The sequence below is a fragment of the Chelmon rostratus genome, chromosome 3 (assembly GCF_017976325.1).
Source record: "Chelmon rostratus isolate fCheRos1 chromosome 3, fCheRos1.pri, whole genome shotgun sequence".
NCBI classification, from domain to species: Eukaryota; Metazoa; Chordata; class Actinopteri; order Chaetodontiformes; family Chaetodontidae; genus Chelmon; species Chelmon rostratus.
Window position 1 is genome coordinate 30,348,259 of NC_055660.1, and position 21,534 is coordinate 30,369,792.

The 21,534-nt window shown below is 40.7% G+C and overlaps 2 protein-coding genes across 2 annotated transcripts; one reads left to right on the forward strand and one right to left on the reverse strand.

The window, feature by feature from the left end:
- Window positions 1-6,685: 6,685 nt before the first annotated feature.
- Window positions 6,686-9,559, reverse strand: hmgb2a (high mobility group box 2a). Its single transcript, XM_041966829.1, has 5 exons — window positions 9,446-9,559; window positions 8,456-8,615; window positions 7,884-8,032; window positions 7,567-7,741; window positions 6,686-7,388 (listed from the first exon to the last, which is right to left on the reverse strand). The coding sequence occupies exons 2-5, from the start codon at window positions 8,600-8,602 to the stop codon at window positions 7,203-7,205; spliced, it is 657 nt and encodes a 218-aa protein (XP_041822763.1). The 5' UTR covers window positions 8,603-8,615; window positions 9,446-9,559; the 3' UTR covers window positions 6,686-7,202.
- Window positions 9,560-11,803: 2,244 nt separating this feature from the next.
- pmm2 (phosphomannomutase 2) lies at window positions 11,804-21,278 on the forward strand. The gene is made up of 8 exons (XM_041966827.1): window positions 11,804-12,043; window positions 13,327-13,438; window positions 13,546-13,622; window positions 15,151-15,242; window positions 15,319-15,418; window positions 15,979-16,054; window positions 16,306-16,421; window positions 20,017-21,278. The coding sequence occupies exons 1-8, from the start codon at window positions 11,969-11,971 to the stop codon at window positions 20,119-20,121; spliced, it is 753 nt and encodes a 250-aa protein (XP_041822761.1). The 5' UTR covers window positions 11,804-11,968; the 3' UTR covers window positions 20,122-21,278.
- The last annotated feature ends 256 nt before the right edge of the window (window positions 21,279-21,534 follow it).

Consider the following 21,534-nt stretch of genomic DNA (forward strand, 5'->3'; position numbering starts at 1 on the left):
AGTTCTTCTTCCTCTGCTCTGCTAGAATATTTAAGGCACAGAAGAGACGTCTTACACAGGAGTATTAACTTGCTGACAAGATTGACAGCAATTATTTATAGATTCCTATTTAGTGTCACCAGTTCACTTGACTCTTCACTCACTCCTTCACTTGAGGCTGAAGGATGCCAGACTGATTAAAGGCTAAATTTAGTTTCTCATACTGATATTCACGTCAGAGTGTACATTAAGTTATATCTTTGCAAAAAAAAAAAAAGTATGATCACTTTAAGCACACCAAATATATCTACTATGCTGCTGTGTGTTTCCAATGTACAGAACATTAAATCTGACAAGTTTATCTAAATTCAATTCATCAGTCTTTTCAAACCATAGATGCTGTCTATGGTTGTAAGCAGGTCTAACTGCTGTTTTAGGACAGTGAAACTTCATACAACCCTGACTCCAAAAAAGGTCGGACGCTGTGTAAATCGGAAATAAAAACAGACTGTGACAATTTGCAAATCCTTTTCGAGCTATATTTAACTGAATGCAGTACAAAGACACATTCAATGTTCTAACTGATAACCTATTGTTTTTTGTATATATACACTCATTCTGGATTTGATGCAGCAACACGTTCCAAAAAGTTGGGGCAGTAGCAACAAAAGACTGGGAAAGTTGTGAAATGCTCAAAAAGCTGCTGTCTGGAAAATTTCACAGGTAAACAGGCTGACTGCTAACAGCACCCGAAATTAAAAACATTGATTCATTTTCCCGTTTTAAATCCACACTCAAAACACACCTGTTCAGACTTGCTTATCCTACATGAGGTCAACTGGTCACTCTGATTTTACACTAATTCGTTTTATCACTTGTTTTTATTGTATGTTATCGTATTGTTGTTGTTTGATATTTCTTGTGATGTACAGTGTCCTTGAGTGTCCTGAAGGCGCTTTTAACAAATAAAATGTATTATTATTATTATTATTAGTATCATGACTGCATATGAAAGGGGCATCCTGGAAAGGCTCAGTCATTCCAAGCAAGGATGGGATCCCAGGAAGCAAAGAGAAACACTCAGTTAAAGATTCAATTAAATCATTTGGTCAACTAAAATAAACCCAGGCTCAGTGATTCTCAGGCACCTCCAGTGTTACCTCCTGTAGTCCAGCGCACTGCTGTCGGAGAATAATCCAATTCTACACAACAGGTGAACTATAAATTTGGATTTTCTGGCTTGTTGCCAGGGTTGGCAAGCTAACCAACGATCACTCTCAGGACGGACTGAACCTCTTCCGCTGGTGAATAACGTCACATGTGTGCATTTTCTGAATTCCTTCATATTCTGTGAGGACAGATATGGTCACCAGTGGTTGGTCGTGATTTATGGGTTGGGTTCAGATTGACTTGCTGTTTGAGGTCCTTACTTTGAGGAGGCCAGGTATAAAGGATATTATGGGCTCAGAAATTCACTCAGAAAACTATTGTTGATGAACACAGTTCCTACCTGCATCTATACGAATTAAGACTGTAAAAAGCAAATTGAAAGTCATAGATCAACATGATCCAGAAAGGTCACCAACTTCTCTGAACCCGAGCTCATCTGAAGTGGACTGACACAAAGTGGAAAAGTGTGCTGTGGTCTGACGAGTTCACTTTTCAAGTTGTTTTTGGAAATTATGGACATCATGTCCTGTGGGGTGAGGAGGAAAACAACCATCCAGATTGTTACCTGTGCAAAAGGCAGCATCTGTAATGGTATGGGGGGGTGTTAGTGGCCATGGCATGGACAACTTGTAAATCTGTGAAGGCACCATTAATGCTAAAGGTACCTCTATACAGGTGTTAGAGCAAGATATGCTGCCAAGATCTCTTTCAGGGACATCCCTGCTTATTCTAACAATACAAAGCCAAACCACATTCTGCACAAAAAAAACACGAAACCGTGAGGCTCTGTGGCAGTGAGTGTGTGGCCTGCGTCCCACTGACAATGTGTGGCACATTACAAAGTGAACAAAACTGCCAAAGCTGACCCCAGAGCAACACGACAAATTTCCGTGCCGGGGATGAATAAACGATAATCTTATCTAACATTCAACAACTGCTGTTGTCTTGGTTCCCAAATGCCTCCGTGCATTCAGTTTTTCTCATCACCTGTAAGATCGATTGTTGCTGAGAGATTTTAGTCTTGCAATCTGAAATCCAGATTCATTGAATGACACTTCTACTGTGGTCACATGGAGAGACTGCTCTCACAACAACACACAGAGAGGAGAGGAGGCTGAACTCAACTTGGTGGATTTATTTAACGGTAATAAATACACACAGCATTCTTAAATAAATTTACCTTATTAAAATGATGGTCAAAATGCATATTGCAGTGGTTGCAGATACAGCTGGTGACTTTTGTAGTATTAAGTTTGTGCTGTCTGTAGTCACAACTGAACTTAACACAGTCACATAATCACTTATTCGTCTGTCACTTTGGTAAAACTGAAATATTTCAACAACAATTGGATGGATTTCAATCACACTTGGAGCAAACATTTGTGGCTTCCTGAGAATGATTCCCTGACTTTTCTTCTGGTGCCACCATGAGTTTCACTTTCAGTGATTCCTTCACTTTTCTGGTGCCATCATCACATCAAACTTTCAGCTGGTCCAATACTTTGGTTTATTACCAAATACAGCCAAACTAATATGCTCCCATCAGCCTCTGATGGCATCAAGAGCAAACAGCCCTGCAGACCTGACAGGGGTCCTCTCCTCGGGTAAAGTTCATTTAGGCCTAGTTTTCGATGAGCACGGATTGTGTCATTTGCAGATGACATGGGTGTATCACACACATACAACATTTGACTGAAGGGTGAAAGTTGTGGTACACGTCTCCGTTACATAACCGCTTGTTTCCACCGCATTTCAGTGATTTATTTGAGCTCAACCCAGGCGCCAGACATATTCTTCACATGCAAATCACCAAAACTGTGCTCACTCAGTGCTGGTACAGAAGAGGCATTCACTTAGCACGAATCAAATATTAACAGAAATACGTCGTTCCAGACATGACAGTAATGAGAAAAAGGCGTTGAACAGTTACGTGTTTGATAATAGGCTAACCCTGTGTGTAGGCTACGAGCCGTTTCAGCCTAAACTGCTCCACCAGCCGTCACCAGACGCGGTTTGGTGCCTCGTTTCTGTCTCTTACCGATCAGAACATGTAGATCATCAACAGGTTTCTGCAGCACAAACTAATCCGGGTGGAAACAGTCTGTTATTCAGACAGTCGAGCATCGCAGCTGTGGTCCGGCTGATCTCACGGAGCAGCCGCTCGGTGAAAACGTGCAGTCATTAAATGTTACCTCGATGTTTTGTGTGCCGTGGCTGTTCAGTTATATTCCAGCGGGCAGCTTGTGTGTGTGTGCGTTTTTCTTCTTACCGTCAGTTGTCGGTTGGCTCGTGCACAATGGACAGCTCCCAGGTGCTGAAACGCCCCCAGCTCACCGTCCTCCGCGTCAGGTGGGGCGTCACGACGGCAGTGATTGGTCCGTGGAAATAATCATCTTGATCAGATATTGGCTATCCAGAGTGTCAGTAAGACCATCAGCGCGTGCGTGTGTCTCCTCTGTGTCCAGCATGATGTATGATTATATTAGTGTAATCCAGGGTTCGCTTCCCTGAGTCAGCACCGTGTTTGGATCAGGACTATCCACACTTTTTCATCGCTTTTTGCAATGACACTTAAAATTTCTGTGTCATCGGCATATTAAAGGAGACAGGGGGTGCCTGGTCATTTATGCTGCACATCTAACCTGCTGGAGAAGGCTGTTCACAGTGTCAGATTTAAATCATCCATCCTTCCATCCATTCTCCTACTGACGTTATTCTCCATGAGCCTTATAGGTTCTCAACTGAGGGAATGCGTTATATATGCAAACCTGCTGAGCCACACACACACACACACACACACACTAGCTTCGCTCTTTTATTTGTCATATGCAGTAGTGTCCACACAAGCTAAATTTCGCCAAGCATTTCTGGAGCTCAAACGCAGCGGTGCTTTCTGCTGCAGTCTGAAATAAAACTGTTAAGGATCAGTAAGTGACGCCACCGTCATACACGGACGTGTGTGTGTAGTCGACAGAAACACTGCCATATGACAGTGACATCACTTACCAATCATCAGGCTGATGCCAACAACATCTCTGCTGCAGGGGAATATGGACATGCAAGCTTAGTTTACATGAAGGAAAGTTTGTTGCCATATTGGTTTTGGAGCAGAGAGCACAGCTCAGTTCAGTTGCTTGTTAATAAGCAACTGAACTTAACATTGTTTGCCTGCCTGTCTGATTGACTGACAGTTTTATTGGTTGCACTTAAGGAAAACTACTTTTGCCATGTTGCTGTATCTTAACTTGCTACATTTCTCCAGGGATAGCTCAAGTGAAGTGAAGCTGCATTTAGTTGAGTAACTGGTTACTCAGCTCACTACACTTTGGATGACAACATGAAATACATGAAATTAGTGCAGAATGCGTTTTTGTTGATAGAATAATTTGAGTTAGCAGCTGTTTGCAGCTGTGAACATAAGGCCATGATAACAGCAGTTGAATTGGGTGTAGTCTCCTCTCTCCTCACTCCTCTCCTGCAGACACGCTGCAAGATGGCGCTCTGAGGCGTAGGAGTGAGGAGACGAGGAGGCACAAAATAGAGGAATGAGAAGAAGAGCCCTCCAGTCAAACGCATGCTCACCTGCATCCTCGTGCACTCAGGGAAAACCAGCTCCATATTGATTAAAAAAAAAAAATACATTAAAATATCAATGAAAAAGTACAAAAACATAATAACATAAAACACTTTCAAGGTAACTAAAGTAAAACCACTCATTATTTCCAATGACTCGTTTCATAGTGCTACTTGCTGTCTTACTTGTTATTGGATTATTATAACAATGTGAGCTGGAGTTGTTTTGTTGGCTGAGGTGACTGTGAATGGATTTTAGAAGCTCATCGTGTGTTTTACATGTAGTGCAGTAAAAAGTACACTATTTCCCTCTGAAATGGAGTGTAGCAGAGATGCTCTCTGCAGTTGCAGAACATGGGCATACTCAAGTAAAGGTGATTGTACCATGACGAATAATAGACAAAAATATTCATTCATTCATTCAACCTTTATTTAAAATCTTGAAAAATCATTGAGGGCATGCCCTCATTTCCATCATTTCTCATTAACAGAGAATAAATACACACAAAAATAATAAATGAGAAAACCAACAACAACAGAACACAGTTAAGCTACATTTAAGAACGGCGTAGTTTGTAATCATGGTTTTAATAGACCTACTGGTACAATTGTGCTCATTTTTCGTACTGTCTGTGGGACAGGTAAACCTGGACCATTTACAGGAGTCAGAAGCAATATCACACAGCCTCTGTCGAGCATAGCATGAGCAACAGTATCAAATGCTTCTTTCCCAAATCTACAAAGAGGACAGTAAAATGATTCCCTTTATCAACAGCAAATACAATTTCACTTGTAACCAAAGTAATAGCAGTGACAGTTCTGCATTTAGCTCAAAAGCCAGACTGGTATGAACAGACTTTCTTGAGAGGAATGATTCGAGATGATTATTTACCAATGACTACAGGATTTTAGCAAGAAGTGACAGTTTGGAAATTGGCCAATAGTTGTTCAGACCATTTTTGTCACCACCCATATGTAGTGGGAATACATGTGGAGATTTCCACATCTCAGGAATAATTCCAGTATAGAAATAGATTGAATAGATGTGCAGTTTGTTCATCAGTGAATGACAGAATGCAAAGAGCTTTAACAAATAAGGGTCTAGTTTATCTTCCTCAGTTGCTTTCCTGCAATCAGTAGCTTGAAGTGCCTCCCAATCAGCAGAAGTGAAGGCCTGTGGGCTGAACTGAGGGTGTACAGTTTGAGGAGGGGACCTGGGCCAATGTCTGACTCTGAAGAGCAGATCCTGGGCACACCATAACAAACTGGTTCCCAGGAGCAGCAAAATGTGTGTTGAAAGCATAACAACTCTGATGCCTTGTTTATTGTCAGTAAGAGGCCATTAACTGTAACATCAGAAGGAATAGACATTTTTATTTACATTTACTGCTTTCCAAAATGTTGACAGGATCGTAAAAGACATAGATTAATTTGATGCAATAACTGGCCTTTGCTTTTCTCAAGGAGAGTGTGCATTTATTTCTGTGTTGTCAAAGTCAGTCAGTGGGCTGCTTCACCTGTATGCCTGGCTGGAGCCCAGGCTTTGTCCTACGCCTTGAACACCATGGCAAACTCTGGAGAACAGGGGCGTATATTACTGTCAGCAAGGTCACTGTGACCATGCTCATTAAACCCTTTAAAATTCATTTGATAACAATCCTTGCATTAGTAAATATTGCTAATATATCTACATTTTCATGAACATGATCAGTTCCACCTGTATCACTGAAGCACCAAGAAAGAAATACAGGACTTTGGACCTCAACTAGTTGCTAGTTTACTAATGAAACACTTAAATATCTACGTCTGTAGCCCAGTTAAGATTCTGAGTTTAGTATTGGGGAGGCTGTTGATGCTCATAATGTCCACTGTGTGAACGGGTGAATGCTGGCTTGCGTTGTAAAAGCGCTCTACAAATAAAGTTCATTCAATATTTACTAATTAAGAGTCTACACAATTCTAATCAATATACAAAATTTTATTACAAAAAAAAAAAATTCATTCTACATTAAAGTTTCCAAAGTTCCACATTAAAAATGGCTGCAAACCTCTTTAATCAAACTACACATAACCCCTGGTAGTAAAATAACAGTGAAGAAACAGCACCACTAAACAGAAAACATAAGCAGTGCTTTAAGAAACATACATTTAAAACTTCACTGATTTGCTGCTGTCCACTGCCTGTACAGGAATTTCAGTTCTTTGCATTACCACAGGATTCATTATCTGGATGCCTATTTAGATAACGACATGGATTGAGATGAAACAAACCCAAGTTCAGCAGAAAAACGTAAAAAAAAAAAATCACAAGGGGACTACCAAAATAAAAACTAATCCCTGAATTTGAATAAGGAAAACGTCGATATCCTACAGAGGCAGACCAACAGGGACAGCAGGCTATACTGTTGGAATCATCCACACAAAACAGGAGTTACGCTGAACAATGCATTGCAAAATTCACACCCTACAACACAAACTGCTTAGTCATCATCATCGTCGTCATCCTCATCTTCATCTTCCTCCTCCTCATCATCCTCGTCATCATCATCATCATCGTCATCATCATCAACTGGCTCTGCTTTCTTGGCAGCGGGCCTGCCTGGGCCACTCTTCTTACCAGCATCACTCTTCCCTGAACCACCTCTGGCTCTGTAGGCAGCAACATCCTATTGTGGAAAAGAGGGAAGATTTAAGTAACTTCTCCAGACCACATAGACACTGAAATAAGTGTTGATACCATTTCAGTCAGTCGGGTCTGTTCATAGGACGTGTCAGACCTCTATTTCAATACTACGTTGCTTTACCCTGCTGGAACAACACAAACATTTGGCAGCTGGTGCATACCTTCTCATACTTCTCCTTCAGTTTGGCAGCCTTGGCTGCATAGGGTGCCTTGTCTTTAGGACTCTGTGCAGCCCACAACTCGCCAAGCTTCTTGGCAATTTCACCGATAGAAATACCAGGGTTCTCCTCCTTGATCCTGGGACGGTGATCAGAGCAGAAGACGAAGAAAGCAGAACTGGAGAAAGAGGGAATGGGTTAATGTCACAAAGCACCGGACTGCATTCCTGCCTGAATGTAGAGGTTAAATCTAACAACCTTCTCCTCTAGTCTGATTCATTTGTCTTTTAAACCCTGCAAGGGGCAGTGTGGAGACTTACGGTGGCCTCTTGGGCGCGTTGGGGTCCTTCTTCTTCTTGCCCTGCTTGGCACCTTTAGGGGGGACGTACGATTTCATCTCTTGGTCGTAGCGGATCTTGTCATTCTTAGCCATATCCTCGAACTTCACCTTCTCCTTGGGTGACATGGTCTACAAAAAGGAAACCATACATTTCTCAAAATTCTGGTTGTCCTAAAAATATTGTATACTTCCAGAATGCTTTTCTATACAAGAGCTGTGATTTGCCACATTCGAGAATAGTTGCAGAATTTTATCTCTTTAAGCACGTATGCCTAACATGGAGGACATCTTCTGTTAAGTATCTATGCCTGATTCATCCAACTGTGGAGGGAAAAGGGCCATGCAGAGGGAGGCAAATAACCAATAAAATAAATATAGCCTCTGATGCAAATTAAATCTCTGCTTCTGTGGCACTTCTACAATAGTCTTAGGCTTCTACTGTTCCAATAGTTTTGCCTTGGCTGGTTTGATTTGGGAAAATAAATATCCATCCCAAATAAGTTTCTTGGTAATGAATCACAAGACCTATAAAATTTAAAGACGTTAACTTACCTTCCATCTCTCGGAGCATTTCTTGGAAAACTCTGCAAAGCTTACAGTGGTCCCTGGGTGTTTCTTTTTGTGCTCTTCACGGCATGTCGCCACAAAGTAAGCATAGGAGGTCATTTTCCCTCTTGGTTTATTTGGGTCCTTTCTCATGGCTGCGGTTGATCTAGAAATCATTGCAAAATGGATCACATGAAACACGATGAACAGCGAGGAGTGGCAAAGCATCAGGGCAGGCAGTAACGTAATGTTAATGTTAAGCGATTGTGCGTTGCCCATGCACAACTTAAGATACTAACTTTTAGCTTACCGTGGTGAACATCGACTCGAACAAACAGCTTAACATTTGCCGCCATTATTCGAGTATTGCAAGTAACGTTAATATACACAAACCGAGCTCGCAGACGCCCAAGGGCGTTTTAAGGCTCTAATCGGATTTCTGCTTCACTGTGACAAAAAGACTTGCCTCCATTTTGTATCTTCCCGCCTAAACTAAACTGCGCCAAAAGCTTACAAAGTAACATTAAAGCGACTACTTTAATTTCACCCGACTGCTCTTCTGCTTTTAACTAGAGCTCAACTAACCACGAGGCTGAGTCTAAACCAAATGGCGACTGAATTCAAACTTTAACTGTAGGAGCCTTCTTCGCGAAGCAGGTTAAGTTACCAAACCAAATGGCGTTTGAACTGCATGTCGCGCACAGAGCGCATTGCTTGTTTCAGTGTCGAAACAAACCGTACCGCTGTTATGTGGATAAAGCAGAACGACGGATGATTTTCTTCAGAGACATTATAAGACAACGTTGTGACTTCAGGTTTAGCGAACATACTACTTTATTCACTAATGGTCTTTAACTGGTAAACGTACATAAGTACGGAATTGTGTCGTCGTAGACAATACACCAAACCACCAAAGAAAATCCTGGTGAGTTTTATTTAAAAAAAAAAAAAACAAAAACAGCAAATCACAACTACGAAAAAACAGCGAAACCTTACCTGTTCTCGGAAAGACAAGTTGTAAATGACTGAATGAGGAAGAAAGCGCAACTGTTTTGTCACTGCCTGCGAGGCCGAACAAACTTAACTACAAGTACTTTTACAACTCCTCCCCGCCATCAGCGGATTGGTCAGCTTTGAGTATTTAAATTTAAATTTATGATAGAAGAAACATACTGTGCTGCGATTGGCTGTGCTGTATGCGATCAGGGCAGCAAGTTTGTACGCTTAGTCAACACGCTGATTGGTTGACCCGGACTTTTAAACATACGGCGCGAATTGTCCTTTGTTTGCTCGGAGTCGGGATATGTTTATCTGTTGATGTTATGTGTGGTCGGGGTGCATTTTAACAGCCAGAAACAACCATATGCCCGTTTCTATTTCGTTTAATTCAACAAGTTACATTACAAAGACACAACTCAAAGTGCCAGTCTTAGGTCAAGTCAAAAACAAAACTCGTGTGGTTCTAACGGACTCAGGCGACTGCTGAACTGGCCAGAAAATGAAAATAAAACTTCCGCATTTCGCTTCAAAACACAATGTCAGTGGGTAATTATACATGCATCTGTCGAATAAGTGAGACGCCAAACTGAATATGAAAACTACTAAAATTTAACATTTTCACTGAATATACATGCATACATAGACACAGACACATTGTTTACATACTGGAAAACCACTGAATCAATAGCTGCTATGCAGTGCAAAGACTACGTGATGTACAAACTAAAAAAGGCAAAATGTAGGCCTTTTCGTAATAAGACACACCCTCTGTCAGAGGAAAGCATGTTGTAGAACAATACCAAAATTAGCAGTGCTTTCATAAGGGGAACATGCACAATGTGAGAATAAAACGCTAAAATAATTAATGTACACAAAAACGTGGACAGTTATTCCTCAGTGAGCTACATAAAGTTATTAGTATATCCATAATTTCTGAAAAAATCAAGTACATTATCTCTAGAGCTTGAAGATCTTTAGGTTTTCTTGGGGGTACAACACACACCTCAGACAGCCAATATGATACAAACATTTACAGAAAGCCCCTAGTAGTAAAACGACGTTCAAAACACGTTTTAACATTTTTGAAAATAACTTTCGAACAGGCAAATGCAGAATATCGACATCAATTAAAATCACTAAAAGAGATTAAAAAAGACAAACCAAATGCACTGATCTGTTAAATACCTGGTCCAAATGGAAGTCAGAAAGAAGTTTTGAAAGAAATGGCATAAAATAACTCCCTTCAGCATTCTCAAACAAAAAGGAAATAAATGTTTGTTTGTATGTGGAAACCTCTCTCCCAAATGTTTGTTGTTTGTGGTTTGTTGTTTCACAGCTGCAAAGTCTGTGAAGTCTATCTGGAGATCCACCTCGAAGACTGGACAGCTGCTATGAAATCACATGCTGAGTCATGCTTTCCTTGTAGCTTTGAGTTGAGATCAGTAAGATGTGATGTGATATGATGTCAACCACAAAGGTCATGATATCAATTTTTCACTCATCTTCTGAAAATATGCCCACTCCGTGGCCTTGTATTGTGTCATGAATCTTTATATTCAGTTTCTAACAGCCTTGAGGTGTGACAACACCTTGCCTTTGCTCAGCAATTACATTTATCTGTGCCACAGCCGGCTGTTTGCAGCTGCAGACTCGTGCTGTCTGACAGGCAGATAAAAAGGGCACCATCTGCATGTGGTGGGGTACCAGTGTGCAGAAAGTTTTGCATTTATGGTGAGACAGTTCCAAACCCTGGTTAAAATTCAAATTTTTTTTTTTTTTTTTTATGTGACTCAGATGTACATATAACAGAGGTTATACATATAACTACAACACCTCTGTAACACACAGGGAACTATTAACTTCTTAACCATTTCCAGGCATGAAGAGGCAAACTCATTTTCTAGCATGTAGGGCACTGGTAAGGCTCCCCAGAGAACATTTTTCTTGCACATTGAGCTGCTAGAGAGAACTTTATCATGTTTTATCTACCATAGAGGCATTTAAGAGGGCACTTTTGCTTATATGTTTTTTACCTAAGTGTTACATTGGACAGCTTTGTTTGTTGCCCAAATATTCATTGTATGTTTAGCTAACTCAGGTTGGAGAATCAGAGACAGGTGTCGGACAAAGTTAATTTTCTTCTTATTTGTCTGTCTGAAAAATGCCATTTTAGTGTCAGAATGCTCTGAGGATTATGAGAGTATGGGTCCAATATTTACTTCGCTGACTCAGGGGCGAAAAAATCGGCTCACGTTGACTTTTCCCTGCGGATTGAATGGACTCAGGACCTGCCACTAGCCTCCTCAAGGGACGGGTCAGCATCCACGTCACACAATACCGGAAATGACTGTTCAGTGAGGCGTCTCAGTTCCTGAATGGGCAGTGATGTTGTGATAGAGTGTCTTTGGTATTAGTTGTCGTTCTCGGCAGTTCTGTAGTTGGATTATATACTACTGTGGAGAGAACAGCAGCACTGTTTACAGTGAGGAACAGACCGCATCTATATTGGAAGCAGACAAGATGAGTGACAACGCTATGGACTCGAGTACACTCTGTCTCTTCGATGTTGATGGCACGCTAACGGCCGCGAGACAGGTAGAGTGTGTGTGTGTGTGTGTGTGTGTGTGTGTGTGTGAGAGAGAGAGAGAGTGAGTGAGTGAGTGTGTGAGAGTGAAAATAACGATACAATCTTTTGATAGTACGGTATGTCAGTTCAACATCCGGCTCCACGTTGTTATTCCGAGCGACACTGTGTTCCGGAGAAACCTTTACTTGGACAAATAGTTCCACCCTCACAGCAGCTGATGTGTGTTTAGGCTGCTACGAGCGACAGTCAGTGCACTCACTGGTATAATATTAATAAACAATAGTGTATGGACACCGTCGTATATGAGCAAATTAGTTTGGTCACTCGTCAATCCCTCAACAGGACGTGCCCGGCTGAACGCAAAAGCGAGAGAATCCTACTAGCTAAGTGTTTGTTTGTTTTTTGTTTGTTTTTTTGACTGTTTGTTTGAGTTTGCTGTAACGTTAAATACTTAAGTTTGCTAGAAATTCTGTAAAACCATGATAAACATGGACATTGTTGGTCATCTTCCACATTCAAACACGTACCAGTCTTGTCCACGAAATGAATGGACGCTAAAGCTAATCATGTTTGGCATTTTACTAACAAGTATAACCGGTTTCAGCTCGTCAAAGATTTGCCTTGCCTGACATGACCGTGGTTGTTTTATTTCAGGATAATTCAGAGTATCCCTAAATATTACTATAACATTTTGCAAGTTATAGTAATATTTAGGGATAGGGATAGCAAAGCTATCTAATTTCACAAAATATTCGTTTTAATCAAACTGCAAGTGGCGAATTGAGAGCGTGCACGTCCAGATATGTTTAATGTTATTGTTTAAAATGGACAAATGATCAACAAGCAATTGTATTTTATTATGACAAATTAGTTATTTACTATTAGTCATACAGTACCTGCTTTTCCACAAAGATGGCTTCTGACCACTGTTTGTCTTTGTTTGATGACGTGCGCTTCCAGAGGCAGGTGTGTACAATCACTGCATTAAAACATTTTATAGAAATACCAGAAGACTGATACAAAAATCTGAAAAGGTGATTATCCTGTGACTAATTATAAACAATCAATCAACTGTAAAATGCTTAAGAAAAAATGAGCACAGGCTTTTTCAGCTGGGATGTGTAAAAGTTTATATGAATCTGACAACTGAAATGCAAGCAGATTTTCATTTCGTTATTATACTTAATTATGCAAAAGCTGAGTGACTGTTATGATGATGACTGTTCTATATTCATTTTGTTGCTGTTGTTTATCCCTCATGTCAGTATGTAACTTCTGTGTGCATTTTCAGTGTGTGACTCCAGATATGGCAGAGTTCCTTGACAAACTCAAGACTCGGGTTCGAGTCGGAGTGGTAGGAGGGTCGGACCTCTGCAAGATCAAAGAGCAGCTGGGAGATGATGGTGAGACACACAAATCTATACCTCTATAGTAGACCAATTCTATACATCTATCCTGCAAGTATGTCATCAGTTTGACTCTGTGTTGTTCTCTTTGTTTTTGTGTGCAGTGATCCAGAAAGTGGACTATGTGTTTGCTGAGAATGGTCTTGTAGCCTATAAGAATGGGCAGCTTCTCTCTGTCCAGGTGAGATTAAGGCTATGTTCTCATTTTAAAATGGTGTTTGAAAATGAAAACTTTCCCCGTTCAGATGAGCGTTTCAGCACTGTATCAGAAACAATCTCCATCCAGACTCTGTATGTGGACATATTTCTATGTGCAAAATACAACGTAATGCGTTGTTGTCCTTGTTTTCCTGGAGGCGTCCATCTTGGTTTTCTGACTTGTTGTACTGGAACGCGGTCAACTCGTGTGTGATGTCATTCGACTTCCGAGGTAAATGGAATGCACCATTAGTGCCTGATGCGCGTTCTCGTCACTCACATTGAGTCGTCTTGTCGCTTTTTTGATAAGCAAGCAAAACCGTAACCTAAAAGGTTGTTTATTAACCAAGTCTCTTTTTAAACCTACAGGAGCCTCAAGCCTAGTTGTAACATCAAAGAGAGAGGTTTTTTTTTTTTTTTTGTGATCATCGAATTATGAAGCTGCACTCAGATTTTGGTTTCCTGTACTGTTGGCACAGCTGCATTTGCGAATAGAGTTCCTGGCAGACTTTCAAATGACTTTTACCTCACTGTTGATAAGTTCTGGCACTTCGTGACTGACAAGACTCAGTCAAGAAGCGAACGTGGGTGTCCGCATCCTCGTGTCCACCGGGCCAGACTACACAATCACAACACAGTCCTGAAGTTTTCAAACTCAAAAACTGTCAGCCGTGTTTCCGAAAGTCTCCCCTTTAGTGGTTATAAAATATCAGAGTATTGTGGTTGTTAGCTATACTACCATTAATATTAGATCAATAGTGCTGCATTACGTTCATATACTATCTGCTGTTGATATGTAAATACATCACATATGTATATACCGTGCCATATGTACTTCATACAGCTACAACTCTATTAGAACTGTCAATGCTGCTGTGATTACAGTTCTGTCCATCCCCCGCCTGTCTGTCTGTCTGTCTGTCTGTCTGTCTGTCTCTCTCTCTCTCTCTTTCTGTCTCTCACCCTCTCTCTCTCTCTCTCTCTCTGTCTCTCACCCTCTCTCTCTCCCTCTCTCTCTTTCTGTCTCTCACCCTCTCTCTCTCCCTCTCTCTCTTTCTGTCTCTCACCCTCTCTCTCCCTCTCTCTCTCTCTGTCTCTCACCCTCTCTCTCTCTCTCTGTCTCTCTCTCTGTCTCTCTCTCTGTCTCTCTCTCTGTCTCTCTCTCTCTCTCTCTCTCCCTCTCACCCTCTCTCCCTCTCACCCTCTCACCCTCTCACCCAACCAGACGAGGCAGATGGCTGCCCACCCACTTTGGTTGTGATTTGGCACAAAATAAATTGAATAGAACAAAGCTGTGTTAGCGTGGATGTAGCCGTACCTTCTGTGTCCAAAGCATACCCTTTTTTAGTTTGCTTTTACGCCTGTTCTATCAGTCTTTGTTTGGCAGATTCGGGTGAATTACCATCCAAATCTTGGTTTTATGAACAAAAAAATACAAAGTTAGCCTGTATGCATATTATGATGTTACCCTATGTTACAGGAACTTTACTTTGTCTGCTTGCTGTTATTAGTCCATCCAGGCCCATATGGGAGAAGAGCTGCTGCAAGAATTCATCAACTTCTGTCTCAACTACATGGCCAAGATCAAACTCCCTAAGAAGAGGTATAGATCGCCATGGATGGGCTACAGATAGCGATGGTATAATTTCCACCAAATTATAACATGGATTGTTTTACAGGGGGACATTCATTGAATTCCGTAATGGCATGTTGAACGTCTCCCCTATTGGACGCAGCTGTACACAGGAAGAGAGGAAAGAGTTCTACGAGCTGGATCAGGTAGCACACTCATTGCCACACTCAGGAAAGGCATCATTTGTTTTTCTTTCAGGTCATGGTTTTGGGTTTATGGCACGTAAATGTACTGTTCTGGCTCATTTTCACTGCTCTCAACTCATTTCCACCCCAAAACCTCTGCTAAACCCACTGTCTGACATGGTGAAAATAGTGGAGCATGGAGACCAGGACAGTGAATATTGGATGTGACCAGTAACTGAATAAATAAATTAAATGGCTGATGACTATGTAATCAGTTAACTGTTAACTGTTTGTTATCATGTTTGACAAAACATCTTTTCAATGTGCTAACATATCAAATGTCATGTTGAGCTTGTTTTGCTGCACCCAGCAACCAGAACATCAGTTAATGCAGCTGTAACTTTGCGTATCTTCGCAGTGTGTGTCAGTCTTTTATAGGATAGCAAGACTGTGATAGAGTGTACATGTCAAATGGTGTTTTTCTCTTTAGCTTTGCTTATTACACCATCACCCAGAAGTGAAGACAACAATAACAGAAATGTGCAGGGCTGGGATTTTTATTTCCTCTTTGCTTCTTACAGAAAGAGAAAATCAGAGAGAAGTTTGTGTCCATATTAAAGGAGGAGTTCAAAGGAAAAGGATTGTCCTTTTCAATCGGTGAGTCAACTGCATTCATGCCACTTATACAGTTTGTATTTACAGTGAATCTGTTTTCAAAAGCAGTGCAGGTCCATTTAAATCTGTTGAGAACGCAGCATCAGTAGCAGCTTCAGATGTGTGTGCTTTAAGCTAACAAATAAAAAAACGATTGCAGATTGAGACAGAATGAGACAGCAGGTCACTTTGTCAGTTTGATGTAAATCTTCCTCATCATCTCTTCCTGCCTCTGGCTCCTTGTTCCTCTGCAGGAGGCCAGATCAGCTTTGATGTGTTTCCTGATGGTTGGGATAAAAGATACTGTCTGGGGATTGTTGAGAAGGACAACTACTCAACCATTCACTTCTTTGGAGACAAGACCAAACCAGTGAGTATGTTCAGTACTGCAGGACAGCAAAATAATAGCTGAGTGCATGTCGATTCTTTCAAAGACAATATCAATATCATATTAATAGAACTGGCAGGTAAAACCAGTGGTATAAAGACCAGAAGGTATAACCCATGGAGATTACACACTTGGAACATCGAGTCAGCGTATGGTTTGTTTTTGATAATGGAAGTCTATGTTGTGTGGATGGCTGACACCTACAGTTTACAGTTCACTTGCTGAGTTAGCCCTTAATCATTCAGGTTACTCTACACTAACTTGGCTACATTTCAAAACACATCTGTTAGTTTTTGACTGTCTGCCTCGCTGAACCTACATGAACAGATTTATCCACTCTGCAGAACATTTCAACATTATGATGATTATGATTATGATTTTCCTAATTACGATTATTTCGGTCACTGTTATGATCTCGATTGCTGAATGTGATTACTCACATTCAAACATCATGCATTTATTGTTTTTTAACTTAACTGTTAACTATGATTCAACTGAAAAACAAATAAAAATAAATGGAATATGCACAGCAGCATCATGGGCTTCCCCCTGTCCTTTTAGTCCGTTCTGTGTGCGTGATGAGCAACACACTGTCAGCTGTGGACATGTTGCACAGTCGTCGTTGTAGAGGGTCGATACCTGCGCTGCAAGCTGTCATATGCTTAGGCTCCTTTCTGACTTCTTTGTATGAGGTTTTGATACTGCCACAGTGCGTAATAACCGTCCCTGCCTGCTCTTCCAACAGAAGTTCACTGTGTATGAGTGTGTGTACGTGCACTTGCTTGTTGACCAAAGGTTCTCGTCCATCAGCTTGGATCGAGCTGAACTAAACACTCCACGAACTGGCAGAGACTTTGGGCAAGGAGAGTGCCCCTCTGTAAAGGAAAAGGGGCACACTGGATTTATAACAGCAGACACAATGAGAGCATCATTGCAAAACAGAATGCAGCACAATTATCATTTTATGTCAGGTGTCTTGTTGTCTCATTGAAGCCAAAATCATTATTGAAAATCAAATCTCATGAGTCGCCCAGCCCCAACTCAGCCTGAACAGAGCACCAAGATGGAGCCGAACATTTCAGTCTTAAGAACAGGAGTAGGACCTCATTGCTGATATTTTAACTGGGCACTGTTAAAAAAATCATGGAGTGTATGTTGGAGTGTGTGAGTCAGATTGCTGGCTTAAAAAAATCTTTTTTGTGGCATTCTTAGTCAGCTCTCCAATACTTTTTTCTGACAGTGTAATAGGGCTGGACCCGAATATTCGACGTTTGGATATTCATTTGTAGAGCAGGTGTTTAGTTTTCAGTTTTGGGATGTGGATATTTTTCCTTGTTTTTGCTAGATGTAGGCTATGAATAAAGGCGAAATATTTCAATCTCCGGTAAAATCATCTACTGAAAATAATTTCTGAGTTAGATGTGAAAATATTCCAGCACTACACGCTGCCCCCCCCCCCCCCCTGCTGCTTGTCTGGAATCTGTCCTCCCTCTCACACCTCCTGAATTACCAGAGTTGATGATTTGGTGGAAAGATGAACCAAGAAGGATTTGGATTTTGTTTCTCTTGAGTTTGAATGAATGTTTGAAGTGTGATTTATAATGCCAAGAGTGATATAGTTAAACAAAAAGGATGCTCTTTAACATAGGGGGCAGTTTCTGTAGGGATCTCTTCCATAATGTTGTCAGACACTTTGAACAACCATCCGAGTCAGTTAGTGGCAAAAAGAAACACTTTTAGTGAGCTAATGCCCGGAGGAGTCTATGTGTTGGCTGCTGGATCGGTTTCAAAAATGGATGTTCCCATTACACAAAACATGCGAACACAGAAACCCTGGTACATAAAACAGGCCAAACATTTTGAAAAATGTATTTTATTCAATAACAGATAACAGACAGACAGACAGACTTTATTTATCCCAAGCTGGGAAATTGCAGTCCAGCAGCAGCATTACACACAGTGAAATAAGTGAATTGTGAATTAGGACTATAAAGAGCCAACTATACATAATAAAATATCAAAATAGCGAGCAGTAAAAAGATTATATACATAATAATAAAATAGTAAATAGTAGAAATGAAGAAGTATTGCACAAAAAAGAATATCTACAGCAAATGGCAGTGTGTAGAAAATAAAGTGTACCAATAATACCAATAATACAAACACGATAGTGTAGAATAACAGAATCCAGAAAAAGTAATGCCTGGCTGTAATTGGCTGGTCCAGACATTGTTGTCATGACTTCAGTGACACTGTTCGTTGTTTTCACAGCACATTATGTACCATAATTAGCCATGAAGTTTTTTTTCTTTTTGCCAAGTCCACTATTGTTGTCATCTATTTTTACAAAGTAATTCAGGCTGGAAGTGCCAGTCAACATTTCTTCTGGTTGATGTGATATTATTAGGCATTGTTGCCACTGGTGGTATTAAAGAGCTCTCCTCCTTAGTAGTTGAGACCAAATCCTTACAGTTCTTATGAAACTGAATGAAACGTTGAGGACAGACTCTTGGTGCCCTGAGGAGCAAGATACAACTAAATAACACAACGCCGCACCACTCACAGCACTTCATGCACACATGTCTGGTGTCACTGCAGGTACATGGTTGTGTTTCCGTACTTGCTTGTTCTAAAGAGACTTTCATCCACTGGTAAAACAGGTTCTTCTGGGACCTTGCTGGCTCTCCACTCTGTGGCACCTGTCACCTGTTGGAATATAGCTTTTTGTAAGGCAGTCAGGTGTTGCACATAGTCAGATGTTATGTGGCCTTCTCAGGCAGGGCACATTTCATGCAGTGTTTAATGTGTGTTTTCTCGTGCAGTGCCGACACTGATCAGTTATTGCATTGACCAAAAATGTGCGCACTTGTGTAGAATACTTCAAGCAGCCAGGGATTGTATGCAGGAAGAAGAAACATTTGTCTGGATAATACTGGCAGCTCATTTTTGGCTCACTGTCATGTGATTCCCAGTTAAACTAACTGTACCTGAACCATTTCTGCTGCTTTGTTCAATGGGAACCTGTATCTGCTTCATCCATTCTGTGTTTTTCTAATAATACTCTTATTTCAAAGTATAGATTCAAACACATTTTAACTACAGTAATTCTCTTTTTAATACAGCCTCCTCTTTTCCCTGTTGTATTTTACTTCTTGAACTGTGTGATAACATGAATGGTCTCTCCTACAATGTGAACAGCTTGTTATTTTCAGCAGTGGCTCACACCTTCCCTGGGCTGCTGTCTAAGTACCCTTTCTATGTCACAATGTGCATGTTAATAAGAACAAACAGGTTAAAATACCTTGACTGTGTTCATAGTTAGAAAAAAAACATGTTGAAATATTTTCTACAAGTTTGGGAAGGATGTAGACCCCATATCCTCATCTCCAGCATGAACCAAATGCTGCTCGGGTGTAGTTTTCAACCCACAGCAGCAGAACAAACCAACAGTTCACCTGCAAAAGGAAAGAAAATCAAGACACACAAATACTGTATATCCCAAAGAAGCAGGGTGTGTTTGTATATGAGCTTTAGTAATCTCAGTCTAACCTCTGTGTCTGTGTGTTTCTGGTCACAGGGAGGAAATGACTATGAGATCTACAGCGACCCTCGGACTGTCGGCCATGAAGTCTCCTGTCCAGAGGAAACACAACAACTTTGCCAGCAGCTTTTCTTCTCATGAGAAAGAGGATACCTAACATTTGTTACTGTATGTTCCTGTCATTTTTACAGGAGAGACATCGAACAGACGTCTTCTTAATTCTTTTTTGTCAAGGTCTGACCTTGAGGTTTAATCACTAAAATAATAAATTGATTGCAGAAAGTGTGATGGCATCTTTGATAATGTCAAGGAAGGAGAAGAAGGAGTCAGGGACCAAAGAGAGGAGGGATCTCTGGGTATTTTGGTCATAGGTCTAAATATGTAATAATTGTAATAATCAGTTACATTTTGTTTCATGTAATCAGCATTACCTCACTGGTAAATGTTGAGCCAAAACCCTTACTGGCTTAATTCTTCCATTCACAGGGACTAATGCAGCTTTTAATTTCTCATTATGAACACAAAAGTCAGCTGGAAATCTGTCTGCTTTACCATCAGATTCTGAATCTGCTTTTAATCAAACCCCAATTCCCATGTGACGCTGTGACAATCTGCATCAGTGACGCGAATGCAGAGGGCGTTTTCTTTGTTTTCACATGTGATTTTGTAGTGTAGAGCAGTTAGTGGAAGCTTTGACTGAAACTCCAGCTGGTCACATGTCACTGTTAATGTATCCGACTGGAATGCAGCTCTTTTTTCCCCAGAGCTAATCTGTCAGTCAAACGTGGCCACAGCTGTGATGTCGTCTTCTTTTTATTTTAGGTTGAAGTCTTTGCAGGTTTCAGTCATGCCTATGTTCAGCCACGTTTACTATCACTGCCAAACAAACTGGAACCACGGTACACATCACTTGCTATGTACTATCAGATTTTCTGCTGATCTCCTAGATGTTATAGAACAACATATTTAAAAAAAAAGTTTCATGAATAATGGCCATCAGTAGAGAGCAGAAAAAAGAACAAACCTCTTTTCAGTGATGTTGCGCAGCGGTCCCTGCAGATTCACAGCGGCAGTCCTCGGCAGGACTACATCATCCCGTGTGAAGAGCTCATTCTATCATGGCACCTGTCGTGCCATCCTTTACCTCACCTGTAGAAATCTGTGAGACTATGTGCAGAGTAGAGCTTCTTGCAGTTGTGTGATGTTCCTAACACATGACCTTTGAACTTGAATTAATCTCAACTTGTGTGAAGATTCTGCTGTAAAAATGTGAAGTGAGCAATAAAAGGGAATCCATGGTGACATGTTTGTTTTGTAATTTAAGATGTCTAAATCCAAGATGAAAAGTATAATATATGAAAATATATGAGGCACAGTTGAGATTACAAATAATGCTTTTGTTTTATGTCCCACTGATTCTGGACTTTTTAGGCTATTATCAATATTAGAGAGTCTAAAAAATATGTTGGCAGATTTTTAGTTTTTTGACTGAACCCCACAAGAAAAGGAGGATACCTTTAATGTGGTCATTTAAAATGTGACCAGGATGTACAG

What these genes read in the sequence shown, in the direction of transcription:
- hmgb2a (XM_041966829.1), bottom strand. Translation starts at nt 8,602, where the DNA reads ATGAGAAAGGACCCAAATAAACCAAGAGGGAAAATGACCTCCTATGCT. An exon ending in AACGCGCCCAAGAGGCCACC is followed by an intron (nt 7,742 to 7,883) that starts GTAAGTCTCCAC and finishes CTCTTTCTCCAG; the next exon opens with TTCTGCTTTCTTCGTCTTCT. An exon ending in TGAAGGAGAAGTATGAGAAG is followed by an intron (nt 7,389 to 7,566) that starts GTATGCACCAGC and finishes TTTCCACAATAG; the next exon opens with GATGTTGCTGCCTACAGAGC.
- pmm2 (XM_041966827.1), top strand. Translation starts at nt 11,969, where the DNA reads ATGAGTGACAACGCTATGGACTCGAGTACACTCTGTCTCTTCGATGTT. An exon ending in GGCAGCTTCTCTCTGTCCAG is followed by an intron (nt 13,623 to 15,150) that starts GTGAGATTAAGG and finishes TGCTGTTATTAG; the next exon opens with TCCATCCAGGCCCATATGGG. An exon ending in AGGATTGTCCTTTTCAATCG is followed by an intron (nt 16,055 to 16,305) that starts GTGAGTCAACTG and finishes GTTCCTCTGCAG; the next exon opens with GAGGCCAGATCAGCTTTGAT.